The 23028-nt window shown below is 43.4% G+C and overlaps 1 protein-coding gene across 3 annotated transcripts in view; it reads left to right on the top strand.

Annotated features, from left to right (window-relative positions):
- The window catches only part of LOC308281461 (uncharacterized protein), a 36276-nt gene extending 13491 nt beyond the window's left edge, over positions 1-22785 (top strand). For 2 of the 3 annotated variants that reach the window (XM_080721665.1, XM_080721664.1), the window contains 15 exons: positions 1136-1296; positions 2255-2404; positions 2622-2660; positions 4147-4287; positions 6863-7024; positions 9771-10780; positions 11154-11310; positions 16069-16191; positions 17205-17702; positions 17933-18496; positions 18692-18857; positions 18991-19233; positions 19600-19704; positions 20939-21060; positions 21929-22785. In XM_080721665.1, coding sequence (XP_080577791.1) covers positions 1136-1296; positions 2255-2404; positions 2622-2660; positions 4147-4287; positions 6863-7024; positions 9771-10780; positions 11154-11310; positions 16069-16191; positions 17205-17702; positions 17933-18496; positions 18692-18857; positions 18991-19233; positions 19600-19704; positions 20939-21060; positions 21929-21964 — 3677 coding nt within the window. In that variant the 3' untranslated portion in view covers positions 21965-22785. The remainder of the gene's footprint in view (positions 1-1135; positions 1297-2254; positions 2405-2621; positions 2661-4146; positions 4288-6862; positions 7025-9770; positions 10781-11153; positions 11311-16068; positions 16192-17204; positions 17703-17932; positions 18497-18691; positions 18858-18990; positions 19234-19599; positions 19705-20938; positions 21061-21928) is intronic. The other variant, XM_080721666.1, reaches the window with a different exon arrangement.
- Positions 22786-23028: the final 243 nt, after the last annotated feature.

Consider the following 23028-nt stretch of genomic DNA (forward strand, 5'->3'; position numbering starts at 1 on the left):
TTCAATATACTGTAGGTCAATCTGAGAGCTTCCTTAACTACAGTAGAAGCACAATGCATACAAACCTCGACACTAACCATTTCACTCGCATTTGTGACTAAAAGGATATGTGTTAAAATTGTAACACATGTATGTATTTAGTAGGCATGCCACGATTCATAAAAAATACGATTTAAATCGATTCAAACGGGACGATTCGAATCGATTTAATACAAAAATTTTATTTTTTTCCCAACAAATATTTGTTTGGGGTGGCTAAGAGTTAAGAGTTAAGATCTGTTTATTTGACAGGGACCGTGCTCATTAATGGACATGTCAGTTTTCACTTCAATGTAAATGAGCCAGAGTTAGCCCGCCGTGGGCTAATTTTCATCTGTAGTCCCTGGACCCCCATTGGTGGTGATCAACCCCCCCAATCTGAACCCCCCCAGGCTGATGAACTATGGTGTGTCTGATATGAAATGTGAACTCACCATAATCACAGTAATCCTTAATCATATTCCATCATATTCAATAGCTTTTGGAGAGAGATTACACTGCAGACTGAAGTGTTGCTCGTTGGCACATTGTTAATATACATCAAGGAAGACAATTAGCCTACCGGTATGTTTCTGCACTGTCAAAATAGGTCTACATCTATTCTAAGATAGCATCAAAGCCAAAGTTTTTAAACCTAGTAGCTTGATTCTAAATGATAAGAAAGCACGTTTACAAGATATCAAGTACTTTTACATGAAAAGTATGCTACTTTTGCAATGTAGTTAAATAAATGATATGAAAATGTAGTACATATGAGATTAATAGCTTGGAGGGGTGGTTTAAGAGAAATAATAATAAAAAAAGAGAAATAATAATAAAAAAGATTTTTCGGTCATTTCTGTGGAAAATACATTTGTGTTAAAAGAAATTGTGAAATTGTGAACCTTGAATCGTGATTCGAATCGTATTGTGAGTTGAATGAATCATGGTATGCCTAGTATTTAGGGACACTGCCCACATGCCCTTGCTGCCCTGTTCATCTACTCACTCACTCAGGTTGTCTCCTTCGCTCTGTGTTAAGTCTGTTAACCTTTAAAAAAATTTTTTTTTAAAAGTCTCACAGAAATTAGCAGGACCGCTGTGTTTTCTCCTACAGGAAACGTGCCTGAACTTGATGAAAAGAAAACTTTCATTCCAAAAGCCACGGTTTTGATCTCTGGGCTTCCTGAGAGCGGCTGGACTGAGAGTGATGTTCTCAAACTGTGCCAGCCATTTGCAACTCCCACTGACATCATCCTGGCTAGGCAGTTAGGAAAGGTGGGTCTAGGGCTGTCATAATTATTACATAATCATCTAATCGTGATTATTTGACATTATCGCAATTATTTTGTCATAATCGTCATAATCTTGAATGTTGAAAAATGTCAGAAATAGTGGAAATAGCAGATCTACAAGCTCACAACGCGTCGCATCGCGACGCGTTGTGAGCTTGTAGATCGGCTATTTCCACTATCAATGTTATTTTTTAAGTAGTAAGTTGTCAAATATGTCAGTAATGTATTTGTATATTTACTAGGTTATGTGTCATATCTACCATATGCAACTTCAAAGCCTAAAAGCCAAACAGAAATGTAATTATCAACGACAAATACACAATTAAATCGTTAATCGCCAATTATTTGAGTGACAATTAATCGTCATGTAAAATGTCATATCGTGACAGCCCTAGGTGGGTGTGAAGGTGTCACACATGCTTGTGAGTGTATCCCGCCTAGGTTGAGGCTATCGCCCCGCGCCACCCCCGCCTCCCCGTGTCTCTCTCCCAGACCGACGTGTCTCATTGGATAGACACAAGCATTTCATTAATCATACAGTATAGGCTACTTGGGCTAGGCAACCTTAGACACGGGTCCAACATTGGCACAGGGCGTTATTGTTTTAAACGTGGTCTTAAACATGTTCAATTAAATACTGATGGTGGAGTGACATTAAAATTTGGCAGTGGTTCTCAAACTTTTGCATGTGAAGGACCCCCAAATTGACAAAATCCTAAAAACAACCGGGAGCCAGTGTAGCGACGCTAAAACTGGAGTAGTTGCCATATCGATTATATTGCCCACCCCTAATGTTCTCACAAGGCTGTGTACTATATAAGAGATTTTGTGTAACTGATGTTATTATATTCCATAATCATTGTTGAGTTTAGATATTGCTCAATTGATTTGTTATGTACCTTGGTATCATTTATGCACTTAAAAAGTGAAAATGCCTTTAGGTGTGTTTCTGTCAGGCGCTGTTGTTGATGCCAGAGGCGGAGATGGCTGAGAGGTTGGTGAAGAACCACATCATCACGCCGATGAAAATCAATGACTCTGAACTGAAGATGATCAACTTAGAAGAACAGGCCATCAGTCTCAACACACCAGTACGCTTCTACCCTGATCTGCAACCCTGTCTCTTAGAGTAGAATTATTTCATTGTCCTTTTGTCTGTTTTCTTTTTATAGATATAGATATACATATAGATATAGATTTCTAGATAGTATTTTGGGCCAGAAACTATTCTTATTCATTGTTAGTCCTGATTTCTGTGTTGTGCTGTCCTCCTATGAATGCCAACCCTGAAAATAATCTGTCCTGCAGGTGGCGCTGTACAATCTTCTGAATCCACCTAGAAGAGCGGTAAGTATTCTTGTCTTTCCTCCTGAGCTTTCCTACCTTAACTCACTTAGTGCCAAACGACTTTCAGATCAACTATCTCACTATGGACTTCCCTGCCAAGCGACTTTAATCGACTTTTACTTAAAAAAATATTTTTGGACCCCATTAAATCTAGTAAACATGATTTCAGTCGCGATTTTGCATGTTCCACCCCATACAACCCCATCTTTCATACAGGGCAGCCATCTTTGCTTACATAACATGTAAAACATAATGGCTATTTTCTCAAGAATGCCTGAACGGATTTCCAATTTGATTTTTTGGTTTGAAAGCTGTGAACAGCCTGCACAAACATGGTGCATGATCTGTGCATGGGCGTGCATGATCTGTGCACTATAAATTACATGGAAGTCTATGGAGACTTATGGCGGGGAGATCCCAAAGAAGGCATATTTAAATGGCAGTAAATGTGTTAATGGCAGACTTACTGTCATCTTTATTTGTATGGCACTGTTAAATACAGTACTATTCAAAGGGACTGGTTGTCCAGGATTAGGACCCGCCGCAGTGGTGTCCGATAAGAACCTAACCGAGATGTCAACCCTAATGCTAATGGATAATGGATCTGAGGATCCCTTTATAAGGCAGATATATCTGGGTTGTAAGGCCAGATATCCCGACTCGTAGGGAAGGCTATGGGGTCTCTCCTTGAAAGCTGCTTGTGATTATAGACTCTAAGAGTCGTGTCGGCGTCGAGCTTGTGCTATGCTCCTCGTGGGGAATGCCCTCTTTACATAGGGGCTCATTTGTGTACGGTATGACATCAGAACCCGTCATCAACTGTGGAGCCGTGTGATGTCTGAGACCCATATATGGAGACATCATGTCTCCATATATGGGCCGTCTCCATATATGGAGTTATAGGTCATCCATGCCCAAATACGGGGCTTGTGAGTTCAGACTTACAGTAGTGAGATGCATCGTTATCTCCATATATGGAGATTCAAGTGAGAGCAATTGAGAGCCTTTGTTACAAGTACAATTGATAACAACTAAAGTTGACCCACAAGTCCATAAAATACATACATTTCAGCAGGTTTCTTTTTTTACACAAAAAATAGCAGATCTACAAGCTACCAAATCTAGTATACATTGTCGTTATTGACAGCTTGGACTGTAGATCTGTTCCTTTTTGGGAAGACAATAACAATCACATGGCAGATAAGTAAAACGTAACAATAATAGCAAGAACAGCACAATGTATTTAAAACACCCATTGACCACTTGTAGTGACTTGTAATCACACTATCAGGCAACTATGAGAATTATAATTCCCTATGATCCTTGCCAAACAAGTAGTCTATTAAATGGATCAGTTCGATTAACTATGGCACCCCTACTACAGGTGCCACACAATCCGCCATCTCGGTGAATGCTCACCTATTAAGGCATGCCCACCATAGGGACGCAAGTGTTCATTGATGTGGTTATTTGTCGTGTTTTGCAGAAGGTATGCTGGAAACAGCTGTTGGTGATCAGAAATGTTCCTGACACGCCCACAGCATCCTCAGAGGTCCAGATGCTGCTCGAGCGAAGGGGAACCACAACGAAGGGGATCCACAACACCCTGCTTCTCAACCACAACATGGTGAGACACAGTGTTGTTTTTGACAGCAAGTTTTGATTTTGTTTTAGTCGTTTTAGTCTTTTGAATAAAATGTCATTTATTATTAGTTTTAGTCATAATTTAGTCACCTGAAATGTTTTAGTTTAATTTTAGTCGACTAAATATCATAAGATTTTAGGCGATTTAAATCTACAGTTGATTTAGTCAACTGAAATGTATTTTGGCAGGCCTTGATGGCATCGTAATGACTGATTTTACACTTGGTTGTGTGCTGAAAATAGCAGATATACAAGCTCACATGCGTTGTGAGCTTGTAGATCTGCTATTTTCAGCACGCAACACCTGAGAGCAACCAAACATAAAATGACTCTCTTCTCCACAAGTCCCTCCCTAACGTTTTAGTCTAGTTTTTATTTTGACGAAATTGACGAAATATATTTAGACTTAGTTTTAGTCATCACAGCTTAGTTTTTATTTCGTTTTAATCTTGTTTTCGTCAGTGAAAGAAATTCAGTCGACAAACATTTTTCGTCATAGTAGTTTTAGTCAACAAAATCAGCACTGTTGAGAGACACATTGTGGTTGCTTGTGTTAGAGAATAGGGATGCCCAAGACATTCACCACGACTCAAGCAAATTATATTTATTTCTTATACATACAATCCCTTTTATGCCCATACATGGGGATCCTTGTCTGAACCAGCCACACAGATATGGGCTGTCTTGGCCATATATGGATTCTGTTGTGGTATGTGGCCCATGTGGCCTCCATATATGGGCATTCCCATTTGAAGTCCTGTTCGATATGGGCCTAATATTGATGACATCAGGGAACTCCATATATGGGCATAAAATGGATTCTGTTAGTGTGACATCACAGTGAAGCCGGAGTGTGATGTCAGAGAGGCAAACCCATTCTGTTAGAGTAGTTCCCCTGACATCACAGTGATGTCAGAGTTTCACATACTAAACTGCGACTAGCCATAAATTATAACTACCAGGAGAGGATGCTAATATGCAGAGGTTATGTCTCTCCTGGAGTTATAACGGAGAGTCATATGGTTGTCGCTGGATGAGCCCCAACGTCCATCCTACGCTCAAAACATGTACAAATCAATAAGTTGCTCACCGAGTCGTCGAAACAGCTTTATATCTACCGGCCGGCACACTCGTTGGCATGTGTTAGTCCATATGTTTCTAATAAATTAATGTTTACTAAAACTTCTCCGAGACTCACGTCTCCTCGTCGCCTTCAGAACGCTTCAGAACTACAGAACGTTGGAATACTTCCGCATACAAAAACGTCATGTCCTAGTATGAGCGAATCGCAACGGCGATCAACGTCACGTGATATGGTCGGCCATTTTTACCCAAGCAGTTCAAAAACAAGGAAAGCGATGAGACTCGGAGAAGTTTTAGTAAACATGTATTTTTATGAAACATATGGACTAACACATGCCAATGAGTGTGCCGTCCGGTAGATATAAAGCTGTTTCGACGACTCGGTGAGCAACTTATTGATTTGTACATGTTTTGAGCGTAGTATGAACGTTGGGGCTCATCCAGCGACAACCATATGACTCTCCGTTATAACTCCAGGAGAGAAAATAACCTCCGCATATTAGCATCCTCTCCTGGTAGTTATAATTTATGGCTAAACTGCGACCAGAGGTCCAGATGTTACTCGAGCGAAACGGAAATATCCATGTTGTTTGTGTTATTTATTTCTTATTTGATTAGCCTATGTGCCCTTCCCCTATAATAATCAGGGAATTTTAATAAAACCCTGGGAATAAATTCCTTACCAAACAATTTCTTCACCAATGTGTTCGTAAAGGTGTCTTGTAACATATCTAACAAAGATTGAAATTCAACATCCCTAGCAAAATGTTGAACACCTAGGGTAATTCTGGGTCTCATTCACTGTACTATAAGGAAAGAAATCACTCCCAAAAATATGCTTTAAGTAGCATGTTAGGGGTCTAACTAGGTGTTTTTAATTATTCTGAATCCATTGCAAGCATTTGTTTAGCACGAAAAACATTCATTGGGCCAAAATCAGACGCAAAAAAACGATGGTTTAGTGAGTCATCACTTTTCACAAGGTGTATGGGGTCCATGTAAGTGATTGAGACACAGAATTACCCTTGCTGTCAAACATTTTGCTAGGGATGTTGAATTTCAATCTTTGTTAGATATGTTACTAGACACCTTTACGAACACATTGGTGAAGAAATTGTTTGGTAAGGAATTTATTACCAGATTTGACAGGTATTCTGCTAGTTTTCCCTGACTATAAGTAGGCTTCGGTACTGAAAGTTGTATATGTCAGGACCTGACAGTCAGGTACAGCAGGGGTTCCCAACCACCGGTACTAAGCTGTCAAATCAAAAATGCCTAAAAGCTAAATCTGTGGTTCTCAAACATTACTTTTAGCACCCTCCCATAACTCCAGTTCTCAAACTCTGCCCAACACGACCTGACGTTTTCGGGCCAGTCCCAAGACGTATGATAATTAGTAGAGCCGGGCGAGCATCGGGTTTCGCAAAAAGAGACCCCGCCTATTATTGACAAAATCAATCTCTCCCTCATTCCAGATCATCTGTGATGCGGTATCTCCAAGACAAATAATGAATCACTACCACAGGCTTCCGTGTTTGATCCAGAGCAATCCCCTGTACTTCACCATGGGTTCAGACCCCACGCTTCAAAGCCAGGTGTGGGGGCCTTGCTGCCTGCCTCCCTGGCCTGCATTCAAGGTAACTTCAGTTTGGCCCCATCACTGTGAGAGTTTACACATGTACGAACAAGTACACTCTGAGGTAGACCTGCAATGGTCCATTTGGTTCCTAACTATCGATCATTTAGCCTGGGGAGCCCCTGGAACCTCCTCACGGACCCCCGGGGAACCCCCTAGACCCCACTTTAAGAGCCAATTAACTTAAATCAGCAGAGGCTTGGTTGATTGCCGATGGTCACCACTTGTTATTTACAAACTGCTGCATACAGATAATTTTATTATTTAGATGACAGCCAGTCAGTTGGCTACCTTGCCTTGTCATATACTAATAAAATTCCCATATAAAGTCATGTTAGATATGGGCTTAATAAAGTCATGTTAGATAATATTGATGACATCAGGGAACTCCATATATGGGCATAAAAGGATTCTTTTAGTGTGACATCACAGTGAAGCCAGAGCGTGATGTCAGAGCGGCAAACCCATAGACCGTAAAAAAAGTGTACACGTCCAGACGGAGTCAGTGCTGTTTCACTAAACTGCGACCTTCGCCTACTTGCTAAAAATAAGATGAATGGTAAGTGGTGCATTTATATAGCGTATTTCTATTTACCCAAGGCGCTTTACATAGATTATGCATTACATTCACCCATTCACACACACATTGATACACGATGGCTAGCCAGATTGGGTGGACACTAACTCTGGGTTCCCAAGAACCCTCTGTGTTCTAATGACGGTTTCTCTAACCCTGAGCCACTGCCGCCCCCAGATGCATGATTCTATCCTGCAAAAAGTGTTTCAGACTTATTTAAACTGGTCAGCTGCTCCCGACTATTGGGCTTCATTTGTAGTGCTGTCCTGCTTGACGTTTCATTGTTTTCTGTTCCTAGGAATCACCTGACAACAATAATAATAATAATAATAATAAAACTTTATTTGTATAGCACCTTTCATGACATGAAATGCAGCTCAAAGTGCTTTACAGAGCAGAAAATGAAGCACAAGTGCTTAACAGAGAAAAAGTAAAAATAAAATAAAAAATACAGAATAAAAATAAATAATTAAAATGATTACAATAAAGCAGAGAAATAAAAACATAAAACATTGAAGAACAATTTCAGAACTGTGTGGACGTCAATTACCAGCACAGGGATTTAAACATTCAGCTAAAAGCAAGAGTAAAAAAATAGGTCTTGAGCTGTGCTTTAAAGCTATCCACAGAGGCTGCCTGTCTTAGGTGTCCATATCATTTACTGAGGGAATATCAGGAAGAGGGGGTGAACATGCAAAATGGCAAGCAAACTCTTCTGCTGAAGAAGATCCGAAAAATCTCCTTTTTATAGTATATTATTTTTTTCTAAATCAGAGACAGTCATATTAAAACACAGTAAATAGTGGTCCGATAGGTAAGTGGTCTTGATTGTGGGTTGGCCCGGTAACATGCTGAACAAAATCAAGGGAATGCAATAATTGTACAAAACTCATAGCCGTAAGATCTGTAACAATGTCCACATGTAGATTAGTATCGCCAGCAATAAGGGTTCTCTCATAGTCCGTGGAACAGATCGATAGAAGTTCTGATATTTCTGTAAGAAATAAGGCTTTGCTACATTTTGGTGGGCAATATATCGTAATCATTAGAACAGAGGATTGACTCTCAAATAAGTTAGCTTATATTCAAAGGATGAAAAACTTCCAAAAGACAGGGACTTGAATTTAAAAATGTCAGAGAAAATGTATGCCAAGCCTCCGCCTCTTTTTCCTTCGCGCACTGATTGAATAAAATGATAGTTTGGTGGACACGCGATGCCAAGTGCAACAGCTCCATCTGTGCCCAGCCATGTCTCCGTTAAAAAAATTATATCAAATTTCTCTTCACAGATTATATCATTTACAGAGGTGGGCTTGTTTAAAAGTGACCTGATGTTAAAAAGTGCCAGGTTTATTTTATGACATTCTACTGTACTATAGCCCCTTATGTAAGTTAAATTAGCTAAATTAGCAGAGCCACTGCTTGTCCTGGACACTCTATTTGAAATTACTGTAGAAATGTTGTGAGCCTGCTTAATAAAAGCGCCTATAGGAGCATCAGGTCCAGATACGTTAGTTGCTGGGTATAATATCGGACCCAGCTGACATCAGTGGCTGAACGTATTGTCCAGCTGGGAGTCTTCTGTCGTTGTGGTCGTGGAGGGATGGGTGGGGGCGAAAGCACCCAGGCCACAGATTTCTGGGGCACGGCGGGTTCAATCTCAGGCGTTTTCAACAGTAACCATAACACCATCTCTTGTTATGGATTCTTCGTGGGTAGCAGATAAGAGTTGTTCATCACAAAATATTCTGCATGAATAGCTTCACACCTAGCTTTTTTAGTTGCCGTGCATCAGTGAAGAGGTGTCTTCTGTCGAAGAAAAAACTGGTCAAAGAAATGCAATTTTTTGTCGGTGCATGCAGCTAAAAGCCATTTGCTCAGAGAGAACAGTTTGCTGAAATTCTCGTCTGTGCCTCTCATAGGCGGGCCGATGATGCATAGCTCTATGTCGCTGTTCAGGGAGCTCAATGTGTTGAATAGAGCCCTGAAATTCTCCTTTAAGATTTCTGACAGTTTTTCTTCTGTGTGCCAGTATGTAGAATCAGGGTTTTCACCGTTTGGTGTCTGTTGACAAGATCCAGAATTCTGTCTTTCATGTCAGAGACTGTGTCTTTGGGAAAACAAATAACTTTTGCCTTCTTCTTTCTTATGCTTTTGACACCTTTTAAAGTGGAATCGCCCACGTCCATGTCAGGACAATGACGCATACGTGGAAGAGAACCTGAACGTGAACGTCAACACGCGGCGCTTCTACTGTCATCTCTGTAAGTGTTACATCAATGACCTAAGGAGCAAGAACCTACACTTAACTGGACGCAAACACCTTTCTGCAATACAAGAAAAGAATTCCACGGACGACAAGCGTGAAGCCAGGAAGACCGACAACGTAAAAGAAGAAAAGAACAGGACGGAGGACAAGCTTGAAGCCACTAAGAATGACATCGTAAAAGAAAAGAACAGGACAGACAAGCTTAAAGCCACTAAGAATGACAACATGAAAGAAAAGAACAGGACGGACAAGCTTGAAGCCACTAAGAATGACAACGTAAAAGAAGAAAAGAACAGGACCGGGGACAAGCGTGAAGCCACCAAGACTGACAACATGAAAGAAGAAGAAAATAACAGGACGGACGACAAGCGTGAAGCCAGGAAGACCAGCAACGCAAAAGAAGAAAAGAACAGGACAGACAAGCATGAAGCCACTAAGAATGACAACGTAAAAGAAAAAAAGAACACGACGGAGGACAAGCGTGAAGCCACTAAGACTGACAATGTGAGAGAAAAAAAGAACAGGACGGACAAGCTTGAAGCCACTAAGACTGACAACATAAAAGAAAAGAACGGGACGGACAAGCATGAAGCCACTAAGAATGACAACGTAAAAGAAGAAAAGAACAGGACGGACAAGCATGAAGCCACTAAGAATGACAACGTAAAAGAAAAAAAGACCACGACGGAGGACAAGCGTGAAGCCACTAAGAATGACAACGTAAAAGAAAAAAAGACCACGACGGAGGACAAGCGTGAAGCCACTAAGAATGACAACGTAAAAGAAAAAAAGAACACGACAGAGGACAAGCGTGAAGCCACTAAGAATGACAACGTAAAAGAAGAAAAGAACAGGACGGTGGACAAGCGTGAAGACAGGAAGACTGGCAACATGAAAGAAGAAAAGAACAGGTAGGGCTTTCACAATTATTACATAATCGTCTAATCGCAATTATTTGACATAATCGCAATGATTTTGTGATAATCGTCATAATCGTTTACGTGTTGAAAAATGTTTATATATGGTCAACCATTTAAAAAATAGTGGAAATAGCAGATCTACAAGCTCACAACGCATCGCTTGTAGATCTATTTCCGCTATGTTTTAAACATGCCCTTAATTTATTTGTATATTTAGGTTATGTGCCATATCTTCCATGTGCAACTTCAAAGCCTACAAGCCAAACAGAAATGTAATATTCAACGACAAAAACACAATTAAATCGTTAATCGCAATTATTTGAGTGACAATTAATCGTCATGTAAAATGTCATAATCGTGACAGCCCTAAGAACAGGACGGAGGACAAGCGTGAAGCCAGGAAGACTGACAACGTAAAAGTGTCCAAACGACGGGCAGAGAGCAAAGCCGTCCACACGTCACCAGAGAAAGTGGACAAGGTGAACTCTGGACCGTCCTGCTCTGCTGCTGGTGACGGAGAGGTAGGATACAGGACTACAGTGACAACACACTTATGCAGGGGTCTTCAACGTTTTCATAGATTCCATATAGTTTCATCGTTTGACAGTACAATTATCAGTATATTTTGGATTCATGTTAATGTGGGTTTTCAGATATTTAACCACTTGAACCGTCAATACTTAATAAACTTGACCTTTCACTTTGTACTTAGTCTGCACTTTTTCCCCTCCAAAGCTCTTTGCCAAAAATAGCCGATCTACACGCTCACAACGCCTCGCGCTGCGAGGCGTTGTGAGCTTGTAGATCTGCTATTTTTGGCTAAAGTTCACAGAATATGGACGTTAGGGTTCAAGTGGTTAATATGAAAAAGGAGAAAGAAAAGTGGTTAATATGAAAAAGGAGAAAAAAAAGTTTCTATCTCACAAAGATTTGGAGGACCCCCTGTAGTAACTCTGAGGACCCCCTAGGGGTCCCGGACCCCCTGTTGAAGACCCCTGCACTAATGTGTGTGGGAGGGGAATCAATAGGCATGAGTGTCCGACCGATAGGGATTATTTTATGTCCGATACGATAACCGATTTGCGAGAGGGGACCATCACTGATATACCGATATGCAGCCAACATAGTGATTTTCTTTTGAGCCCGGAATGAAAACTGGCCTTTTTTGTGTGCATTGTGGAAAGATTTTCAATATTTTGATTTTGCACAAAGGTACAGTGACACTAGCACAGACAGCTGCTTTCTTAAACCAATGACTTTATTCAAGACTTTTTAATTAGTAGTTTAACACATCGGGTGCCCACGGTGATTCAAGGGTTACCCTCGCAGGGGCCCACCGTCTCCATGGCAACACGTCATTTACGTAACTTCACGTCGTGGAAAAAGTATCCGTAATACGTTGAGTAAATGTAATCCAAGTAGCCTATGTACAGTTTATTTTCACGATCTTTCAGTCAGGACAGCTTTTTACGTGACACACACGCCACAGCGTGTGTCACGGGCGGTAGAAAGGTTCGCGTTTTGAATATGGTGATTGAAAAAGGAGAGGAATCCGCCATGTTACGTACCTCTGCGTTACTGGGAAAATAGTATCCATGATCCGAGTAAATGTAATCCCAGGATATCCTGTTTCTTTTTACGATAATGTTTTCTTTCAGTCAGGACCACGTTTTACTAAACCTGGGCCACAGCGTTTGTGTCACGGTAGGTAGAAAGGACCGCGCATTGAACATGATGATTGAAAAATCTAGAATAGGAGAAGAATCCGCTATGTTACGTTTCTCCGCCGAGACTCCGCTGGGAAAATACTAGTACTCGTCATGATACGTACTAGGATACTAGAGGGACGATAGAGTAGGAACAGAAGCTTGTGAGTGGCTGCGGGGAGACGGCACATGCTGGTCACGTGTACGCTGCATTTTGGGAAATGTAGTGTTTTTCCCATATGGTTGGTGTTTGATCACCGTGGTAGATCCTTCATTGCGGTAGCAATGTACAGTAACTACAGTACAGTAAAACGCGTCAAACGCGTCGTGGGCACAGCGGCTGGGCCTCCAGAGACATCAAAGAGATTGGCGTGTAGACACCTTGTGGGCACCCGATGAGTTAAGAGTAGTACTGCCAGCACCATTTGGCACTGACAAAATAGGCTGTCTTTGAAATGAACTTCCAAACCAACAAGAGAGGCTAGGAGCTTGACTCGAAAATAGCTGATCTACAAGCTCACAGCATATCACTAATGCGTTGTGTTGTGAGCTTGCAGATTGCTATTTTCAAATCTAGGAAATATTTCTGATAGAGTAAAAATTTGGAATTCTAGTAAAGTAACAACACAAATCTTGTATGGGGTCCCTGGCTCACAATATATTTCAGATGGGGGTCCACAGTCAAATACATTTGATACCGTTTAATTTAGGGGCCCTTGAGTGATTTGAGCTATGGAAGACAGACACACATGTTGTCAGCCAGAATTGATCAAGGGTCATTCCTGGAAGGTCCTGGAAAAAAATATCTATGCATTGTTTGTTTTTGAATCTCCAGTCAGCACTTCGTTCCTGCTCAGAGCCCATCTCCCCCACGGTCGATGACGGGCTCCGGGGATTACAGGTAGGCCCCGCTACCCCCCAGGACCCGCCCATCCCCCCACCTGCCTCCCCCGTCTCCACGGTGGCGCAGGTGCCCCCCCCCTCTTCCCAAGGAGGGGGCCTCTTCCCTGAAGTGGTCCTCACCACCTCTCAGGCCTCTTCCCAGAGATCCTCAGGACCCGCCCCCGCTTCCTCCGGTGCCATCCCGAAGTCCATCGGCGCGGAGACCTCCGCCCAGCCCCCTCCCCCCCTTCCAGACGCCTGGACCGTCCTGGAGAGGGCTAACCGAGCTCTGGGTCTACCTCTGGCCTTTGCTGAGCAGCCGGAGAAGGTCCAGGTCTACCGGCTAGGGAAGAAACGCTTACCCCCTCCCCCCCAGGTTATGGGCATGCTTCCTCAGATCCCTGGCCTGCGTGAGGCTCTCCACGAGACCTGGGAAAAGCACTGGGACCCCGAGAAACTCGAGTTCCCCACCGAGTTCGTGGGGGGCCCCGACATAGGGATTCCAGCCTGCCCCAAGATCGGTGACGCCCTGGCGGGCACCCTCCAGGCCAAGTTCTTCCGCAAGAACCCCAAGGCGACGAAGAGCCCCTTCATCTTGAGGCCTTCGCCTAAACTGGAGAACAAGTACGAGGCGACCATGTCCAAAGGCTCCAGGGACGTCTACAGGTCCATGGGCCACGCGGTCAGAGACCTCAACGCAGCTGGTCTCCTCGCCGCCTATGCCAAGGCTCAGCTCGGTCAGGTGGCTAGTAAGCTCTCCAGCGAGGCCGCCTCCGAGTTCACCGCCACCCTTGAACACCTCATCGATCTCAATTTCCATGCCGTGGCCTGGACGGGCCGAGCCATGGACATTGTGATGCAGCAGGAAGCCCTTCGCTGGCTCACTCCGGTCACCAGAGAGCTCCTCAAGCTTCCCAGCTCACCTAAGGAGATCATGGAGGGAGGCTACAAGATCCTCCAGACTCCCCAGCGCCCCCACTTCCGCTCCACGAAGGGGTGTAACAAACTGTCACGTAAATGACATTCTGGGGAGGGGGGACAAGGACTCTGCACTACATTTGGTTTATTCAAATCATGTACATCACAGTCCTGTTTTTTGTCGGTTCTGTACCCACACCAAGCCAGTAAAATTGTGTGTTCCCAAAAATTGTGTGCTTCTTCCTCTTGCACCCACGTTGACAAAAGAAGGTTTAAGTGTTCAGCCTCTCCTGGCAAATGTCCACACTCAGCTAAAACCCCCAACACACAGTCCAAACACAGCTGCTCTAAAGGTTTCCAGTGTACTCCCTATTCAGGCATTAATTTCCACCGGTGTAAAACTGCAGTCTCACAGTTCTCCACGAGAGGGCAGCCTACAACTCCCCCTCCACACTCTCTGAATGCTTAAGGGTTGTCCCACCGTTCTTCTCTGCACAATCCTCTGCTAAAGGTAAACACATGAGCGCCCTCAGGACTTTGTCAGCAGAGCTAAGGTTAAAACGTACGTTTCCGCAGGGTTTGGAGACGTTTTCTTTAGGCCCTCCTCGGGCAAAACTAAGAAAGTCAGGTTCTCTGTGCTCCCCTGTGCTGAAGCTCCCGGGTCACGTGACACTCCTCTGGAGCGCTCTGTTCTTCTCTTGGGGCGTCCCGCCCGGCCGGCTCCCCGGCACGCTCGTTTTCTCCCCCGGCTCCGCTGGTACCCAGGGTACGCTTGTTTTCTCCCCCGGCTCCCAGGGTAAGCTTGTTTTCTCCTCCGGCTCCGCCCGTTTTGACGGAAGTGAGCCTTCCCCAGGAGCGCTTGCTAAGCGTCACCACGTGCCCCGTGAGGGCGGTGTCGACCGAATTTCCCCTCTACAGACCCCTGGTAGACTGTCTAACTCAGTGGAAACGGTGCAATCCCAACCCCTGGATCTTTCGCACCATAGCAAAGGGCTACAGAATTAAATTCTTCAAAACGCCCCCGCTAACCTCAAGAGTTATTTTCACCAGGGCGACAGGCCACCAGGCGGTGACGCTGCAGGAGGAAATTCAGGCTCTTCTCTTCTTCCCAAGGGCGCGATATGAGCAGTCCCGTGGAACGAGAACCACCTCGGGTTCTATCCCACCTATTTTCTTGTGCCAAAGAAGAAGGGGGGGCTGCGGCCCATTCTGGACCTAGCTGAATCAGTATCTGAAAACCTTCAAATTCAAGATGCTGACCCCCGCCAGCCTTTTACGTTCGGTGTGAATGACCAGTCATTTGATTGACAAACCCTTTGGCCAATAGGGAATTGTCCTGCGGGAGTTTAAGAGTGATTCTGTTGTTCGGTGAGGCGCACTAGCGCCACCCATAGGAATGGAGTGCTTCCTTCCAATTCTTAACAAACAGGTGTTTCATACGAAACACTTGTGTTTTTGGTTGTTGATTTTGTTAATAAAAAAAAAACATTTTCTAAAACACGTATAACATTAGTTTTTTTGTAACAGGCTGTGAGATTGCAGCCTAATGTATTTGACAAAAAGAATAGATCTACAAGCTCAAAGTGCTTGTTTATTTTTTTCTACACTGCCTGTCTTTGGGCTTTATTACGCTGAATGATTGTTATGTAGTCCTGGAAATTGGGTTAAATATTCTGGAAAGGTTTTGGAAATCCATCTGTAAAAATGTGTGGGGAAAAAAAAGTTGTATTCTGTCCTGTTGTGTTCTCAAATCTATTTCATCTCCATCCTCAGCTCCAAGACTTCCCGGATCTCCTGGACTTTGTGACGGTAGACGAGGTGGGAGACGCAGCCGACTTCCCCAGTAATCCTCCCACCCATGCCGTTGCCATGGATACCACGGTGACGGTAGATAAGGTAGGAGATGTGAGCTGGTGGACAGTAACTAAGTACTTTTACTTGTGTAATGTGTTCTTAAGTGGTACATTTTGGGAGCATTTGTTTTTGTAGTTTAGTTTCTTGCAAGCTGATGACTTTAACGCTGCTACATTTCAAATATAAATATTGTACTTTTGACTACTGCATGGCGTGCATGCCGGGGTTGCCTGATAGTGGATGATGCGACTTTCAGGCAAGTCCCGGAAAAGACACACTGTGATTGGCCAGAGGCACTTTGAGTGACAGTTCACCCCCAAACAACATTATTCACTGTTACCGATCCACGTTACCATGGAGACGTAATTTGCTAAAAACGCTCTGCCATACTGTTGCTTAGTAATGTGATTTAAACTTTAAAACGCTCACTCGACTTTGAACTTTTTCCGGCCAATAGCATGGAACCGCCTTGAAACTCGGCATCTGGACTTAAACAGCCAATAGGGACTTACTACTTATGCCCTGCCCCTGTCTTCCTATTGGCTGAGCTTTAACCAGCTATAACTCCAGTTTGCAGCATGGTACCGTCTCGAAACTTGGTGTGTGTACTTAGACGACCAATATAGGGACCAACTGTAATTGATAAGCCCCACCCCCTCTGTCTTCCTATTGGCTGGGCTTTAAACAGCCATAACTCCAGTTTGCAGCATATGGTACCGTCTCGAAACTTGGTGTGTGTACTTACACGGCCAATAGGGACTTATTAGGCCTGTCCCCCTCTTAATCCCCGCCCTATTGGCTGAGCTTTAAACAGCTATAACTCCAGTTCCCAACATGTTAATGGTCTCAAACTAGGTGGGTGGTCCCACAGACCTAACCGCTAATGCAACAAATGCTAATGCTACAAATGCAAATGCTATTGATAATGCTAAAAATGCTAATGCTACACAATGCACACACTTGGCAAGCAGCAGGCACACTTACAATTTCGTAGGAATTTCTTTTCTGGTTTTAACTATTGCTCAGCTTGACGTGTTCTTGTTTTCTGTTCCTAGGATTCACCTGACGACAACAAAGACGGCCACAAGTATGACTACCTTGTGGACGTTTATTACAATGGCACGGCATTACGTTACTTCTGTAAACTGTGTGAAAAAACGTTGAACGGTAGAGACACTCGAGTCGTAGCTATGCATGTGAAAGGACAACAGCACATTGAGGCCCTGAGCAGGAAAGAGAAGCCACGCCTCGCGAAGACGAGAGACAAAATCTTCATCATCGAGGACGAATACATAACAAAGGTTCAAGGAGGATCACCTGAACTACCTTCTACCTTCTACTGTTCTCTCTGTAAGGAGGAAATGACTAGGACCAATAAACCGTACCACTCTACGGGACGTCGACATGTTGCTTCACTGTGGAAGAAGATGAACCAAGGAAACAAAGGAGAGGAGAGGAGCAGGAAGGATAAACTGGACAAAATGAACTCTGGAGCAAAGGAGACCAAGAAAGAGGTTTCTTCGGGCAAGCCTGCTCAACGTGAACTTCCCAAGGTATCTGATAAGGGACGTCTTAACGCACACGGTAGAGGACAATATAATATGAACTAGAAAAGAACATTTCTAAGAAATTGTATACGTGTGCATTGTGTAGCATTAGCATTTTTAGCATTAGCAATAACATTAGCATTTTTTGAACATTCGCATTTTCAACATTAGCTGCTTCTACTTCACACCATTCTGTATCTTGTCGTGTTCTCATCTATTGTCATCACCGTCCTCAGGTGGAGTCAAAGGACGACCAGTTCCAAGACTTCCCGTTTGACATGACAGACTTTGTGACACTGGACGAGGTGGTAGACGCTCCTCCTCACCATGCCATTGCCACAGCGACGGCAGAGGAGGCGGGAGACACTAATCCTCCTCACCATGCTGTTGCCACGGACGCCACAGCGACGGTAGACGCTTCTCCTCCTCACCTTGCCGTTGCCACAGACGCCACAGCGACGGTAGAGGAGACGGGAAACGCTTCTCCTCCTCAGCATGCCATTGCCACGGACGCCACAGCGACGGTAGAGGAGGCGGGAGACACTAATCCTCCCCCTCCTCACCGTGCCGTTGCCACAGACGCCACATCGACGGTAGAGGAGACGGGAAACGCTCCTCCTCCTCACCTTGCCGTTGCCACGGACGCCACAGCGACGGTAGAGGAGACGGGAGACGCTTCTCCTCCTCCACCCGCTGTCATTTCCATGGAAACCTCAGGAGCGGTGGTGGGGGCGAAGAAAACAGAAGACCGACGTGAGTCGGAGGCTGAGGCCACGCCTGTTCCAGAAGACACACCTCAGGTAGGCCTGTCACATAATAGCCTTTATTTTCTTTTTGCATAGTCGGCATAATCTTATCCGCGTTGATTTTTTTTTTTTTCATATATTTTCAAACATTTAAAAGAATAGTGGAAATAGTCGTAGCAGGCCAAGGTGGACACTTCTTTCTTCCCCGTTTTAACGTTTGGACCCTGTACTTTGCTCTCAACCTTTTAGGCCTCACCTGGGCCTGTCATCCTGGCAACAGCTGCTCCAGAGAAGTCTGAAAGCCATTCACAAAGGTTGGACCCGGTGGTCACAGCTGAGCGCCCACACTCTCCTGTCCCCCAGGCCATGTGCTCCTCTGACCAGCTGGACACACCTGTGCCTCAGCCTGTAGCAGGTAGCACCGCCCCCTCTGTTCCAGCACATCTATAACCTGCTTTAATTTGATGGGACATGTTGACTGTAGTTTAATACAGAAAGACAAAATCTATTGAAAAGACCTAAAGCATTTTGATGTATTTTAACTGCAGCCAATATGGACTCCACCCTGGCAGATGAGTCCCTCCCTGCGTCTGCTCCAGCTACGACCCCCGGCTCACCAAAGGGTGCTACCACCCCTGAGTGTGACGCCGACAGTGTGACGCCTACAGCAGGAGGAGATCAGGAGAACCAAGGTCCAGACAGACACAGCCAGGCTGAGGTGGAGGAGACAGAGAAAGTAGAGCAGATTGAGCATGAGGAGGACAAAGAGAAGACGGCTGCCTCTGTCTCTGGTAGGATGAACGATCAACTCACCATTTATATAGCACATATGAAGAGAAAAAAGGATTGACCCAACACTTCCTTAAAACATGTTTATACACATGATAGGTTAAACTATTAAATACAAATAGGAAAATTCAAAAGTTAAGTGGTATTTCCCTTTGAAAAACACTTCTTGGGTAATTGTAACATCTACTTTTATTTTATTTTATCCCCAGGCAGTTTTTTTTTAAGTTGCTTGCTGTTCATCAAAGCACAACACAACGCAGAGTCGTGGTGAGGGTCTGCTGAGAAGAAGTAGGCCCAGACCGGCTAAATTAGCAATAATATTGGGTTTTATTTAACCCATGGCACTCCCAACTTTCTTTTTGTTTCAGCGAAGCGCCCGATGCCTGAAGAGAAGGAGCAAGAACCTCTGCAGAAGAAACCGAAGACACAAGACCCTCCTCCTCCTACTCCCTTGGACTCTAACAGTGCTGTTGGTGAGATTCTGTCCCTTTGACTCTTAACAGTGCTGTTGGTGAAATCCTGTCCATGCCATCATCCAGTGATTTCAACCCTTTTCATATCAAGGTCCATTATGTATTCGGCATTTAAAGGACAACTTTAGTTTTTTACAACAAGGGTTCATATTTTAGATTGTAATTAAAGAATATAAAAGATGAGTGTTAAATTGATTTCATTTACTTCTTTCTATTGTTTTAGAGATTCTTATTTCAGTGGTTGGGGGCATGCGTACAAGTGGCTAAATATGTAATTTTACACAGAATAAGCCCATTCCCAAGACACAACACAACCTTTCATGGTTGGATGTGACTTATGGGGGCTAGAAGTGTTACTGTAAATAGCAGCAGTAAAGACATATTTAGCTTGTACGCATGCCCCCATTCGTACTCATGCCCCACATTTATGCATGGTAAACGCGATAAAACAATAGACACACTCACTTTTTCTTTTCTCTAATTACAATCTAAAATATGAACTCTTGTTGTAAAAAACCAAAGTTGTCCTTTAGATACAGAGGGACCACCATTTGATGAGATTTAGGCTCTCAGACCCAGAACTTGTTGTCGATAGATAAAGTTTTGTCCACAATTCCATGCTGTATTGATGTGGTGCCATAGGAGAGAACAGTGTTGATAAAAATAACATTAATTGTGTAGACGTCTTGTAAATTAAGTAATGCAGATGTTTAACAATAGTTTAACTCTTGAGAGCATGAAATGAAACCAAATGGTTTGATTTGGTTATCAACTCCATCATTTAGCTGGGGACCACTTGGAACCCCCTCAAGGAACACTGGTCCATGAGGGGATTCCGTTCCCCACCTCTGGTGGTCCCCGGACCACTGGTTGAGAATGATAGCCATCAGCTATAACACTGGTTCACAACGTCTGGTCCGGGGACCGCCAGAGGTCCAAATGGACCGCTACGGGACATTCTGAGAGTGTACCAACGGAACCATTACGGGACCATTTCAAATTGAATCATCTATTGAGTCCATTGAGTTGGTTGAAATGAACACTGCAGATTTGACAGTGTAGATTGGGGTCCCAAAGGTACACTCTCAAGAGTTGGATCCGTAAGGGTTCATTTGGACCCCTGGTGGAACCCCGGCCCCCGGATGAGCTTATAGCTGCTATAATTTCATTTCACATAATCGATTAAAAAGGTTGATTTTCTCAGTTCCGTGTTAAATTCGTGTGGTCCCTGCAGGCATGGAGTTCCTGGTTCCCAAAACGGGATTCTTCTGTAAACTGTGCAACCGCTTCTTCACCGGAGGCCGGGAATCTGAGCTGAAGCACTGCAGGGGCCAGCAGCACCATGACAACTGGCAGGTACAGCTGGACGCGCGTCAAACAACATGACCATGCATTGCATGTCTTTCTCGTTGTGGTCTTCACGTGAAACAAGATGACCATGTATTGCTGTGTTTTAACCCATTTAGGCCTAGAATTATTGAATGCCTTAACTATTGAGAAATAGCAGATATACAAGCTCGCAGCGGTGCCGCGCTGCGAGCTTGTAGATCTGCTATTTTTGAAAAAGTTGTGAAAATGTGTGCAAATCTTTGAACATATGTATTTTTAAAGCGAACATTTGTAACTCAAATTTTGCTTGCTATTTTGAGATGGGGGTCCGTGGCCAAATACATATAATTTTGGGGATGCTTCACATGAAAAGGTTTGAGAACCACTGACAGTAGTCTCTCAAAGAACAGACTAACTGAGCTCCAGTTAAGTGAAAAGGACCTTTTCTATGCCAATGGCTGGCCAGATTGCTGACATAGAAACATAGGTTTTTCAACAAAAAAAACTTAGAAGGGTTCAAAAGACACTTATAGAATCAGGTCCAAATTCTAATTTTCATGATTTTTCAAAAATAGCAGATATACATGAAAAATCATAGTTAAAGCATAAAATAATAATACACTATAATGTGTACCCGTTCTGAATCTGCAACTTGATTAAGAATCCAATGACTTCTCGGCAAACAAACTACCGAATTATGCTTTGGAACGGTCGGCAGGAACAGCAGGCATATCATGAGTCATAGTTGATGATGGTCTAAACATGTCAGACCACTGGTTTGCCCTCTGCTGGAAATTGCGGGAACTTTTATGAACATAGAAATTGCAGCTAGTGAAGGAGTTTGGTCTATTTTGGTTGCCCTGCTTGATTCTTGTTTTTCTTTTTTGTTTTACAGAAATACCTTAAGAGCAGGAAGACAACCTCTAGATGAACATTACAGTATGTGAACCTGTATGACAGTCAAGACACAAGTTGTTGTCACCTGTCAATTGTCTACTCACTGTTGTTTTTTTGCTACATTGTCCCTTTTTCTTTTTCTTTGGCTGTAATTTGAATGTCATGCAGGTCGAAATATCTGGCAGGGGTCTTCAACAAGGGGTCCCGGACCCCTATAGGGTTCTCATGGTTACTACAGGGGGTCTGCCAAATCTGTGTGTGTGATGGGATTGTTTTTACGTTAACCACTTGAACCCTATCATCCCTGATCTTAGGAGAGCTTTAGCCAAAAAATAGCAGATCTACAAATTTACAACGCCTCGCAGCACGAGGGGTTGTGAGCTTGTCTGATAGAGGGTGAAAAAGAGCAGACCAAGTACGGAGCCACAAGTCAAGTTTACAGATTTTTTTTTTAGGGTTTAAATGGTTAAAGAACCCATTTAGGCCTAGAATTAGAAGGATTCAAAAGACACTTATAGAATCGGGTCAAAATTCTAATGTTCACGACTTTTCAAAAATAGCAGATCTACAAGCTCGCGGCACTCGGTGCCGCGCTGTGAGCTTGTATATCTGCTATTTTTCAATAGTTAAAGCATAAAATAATGATACTCTAAATGGGTTAACATGAATCCAACATCCAACTGATGATGGTGCTGTCATGAAGCCATCTATGAAAAAGTTTAATCTGCATCACAATTTTATACAATATGCTTCATCTCTCTCTCACCTAAGGGGTCCTCGGACCGAAACACGTTGAAGACCCCTGTTCTACAGAATTAAGAGGAAATGAGCAGAAATAAAGTTTATTTTATTACCTTGCCATTGCTTTGCCATGTCTTTAATGTCCTTTAATGGAGCATCTTGCCACAATCCATTAAAAATAAACATGTTAACAATAGTATACAAAAGCATATTCCACGTTGGTGGTTTTGTTTTTCATTTGAGCCCATTCTACAACCTCTGGTTATAATTTAAAGCTTTGGTATAGTCTCTTGGATAAATGGGTGACAATATATTTTTTACTACCTCTGGACAGCCTACATAGGGAAGCAGGAACTC

This window comes from Nannobrachium achirus (genome assembly GCF_963921795.1).
Source record: "Nannobrachium achirus genome assembly, chromosome: 3".
Taxonomy (NCBI): Eukaryota; Metazoa; Chordata; class Actinopteri; order Myctophiformes; family Myctophidae; genus Nannobrachium; species Nannobrachium achirus.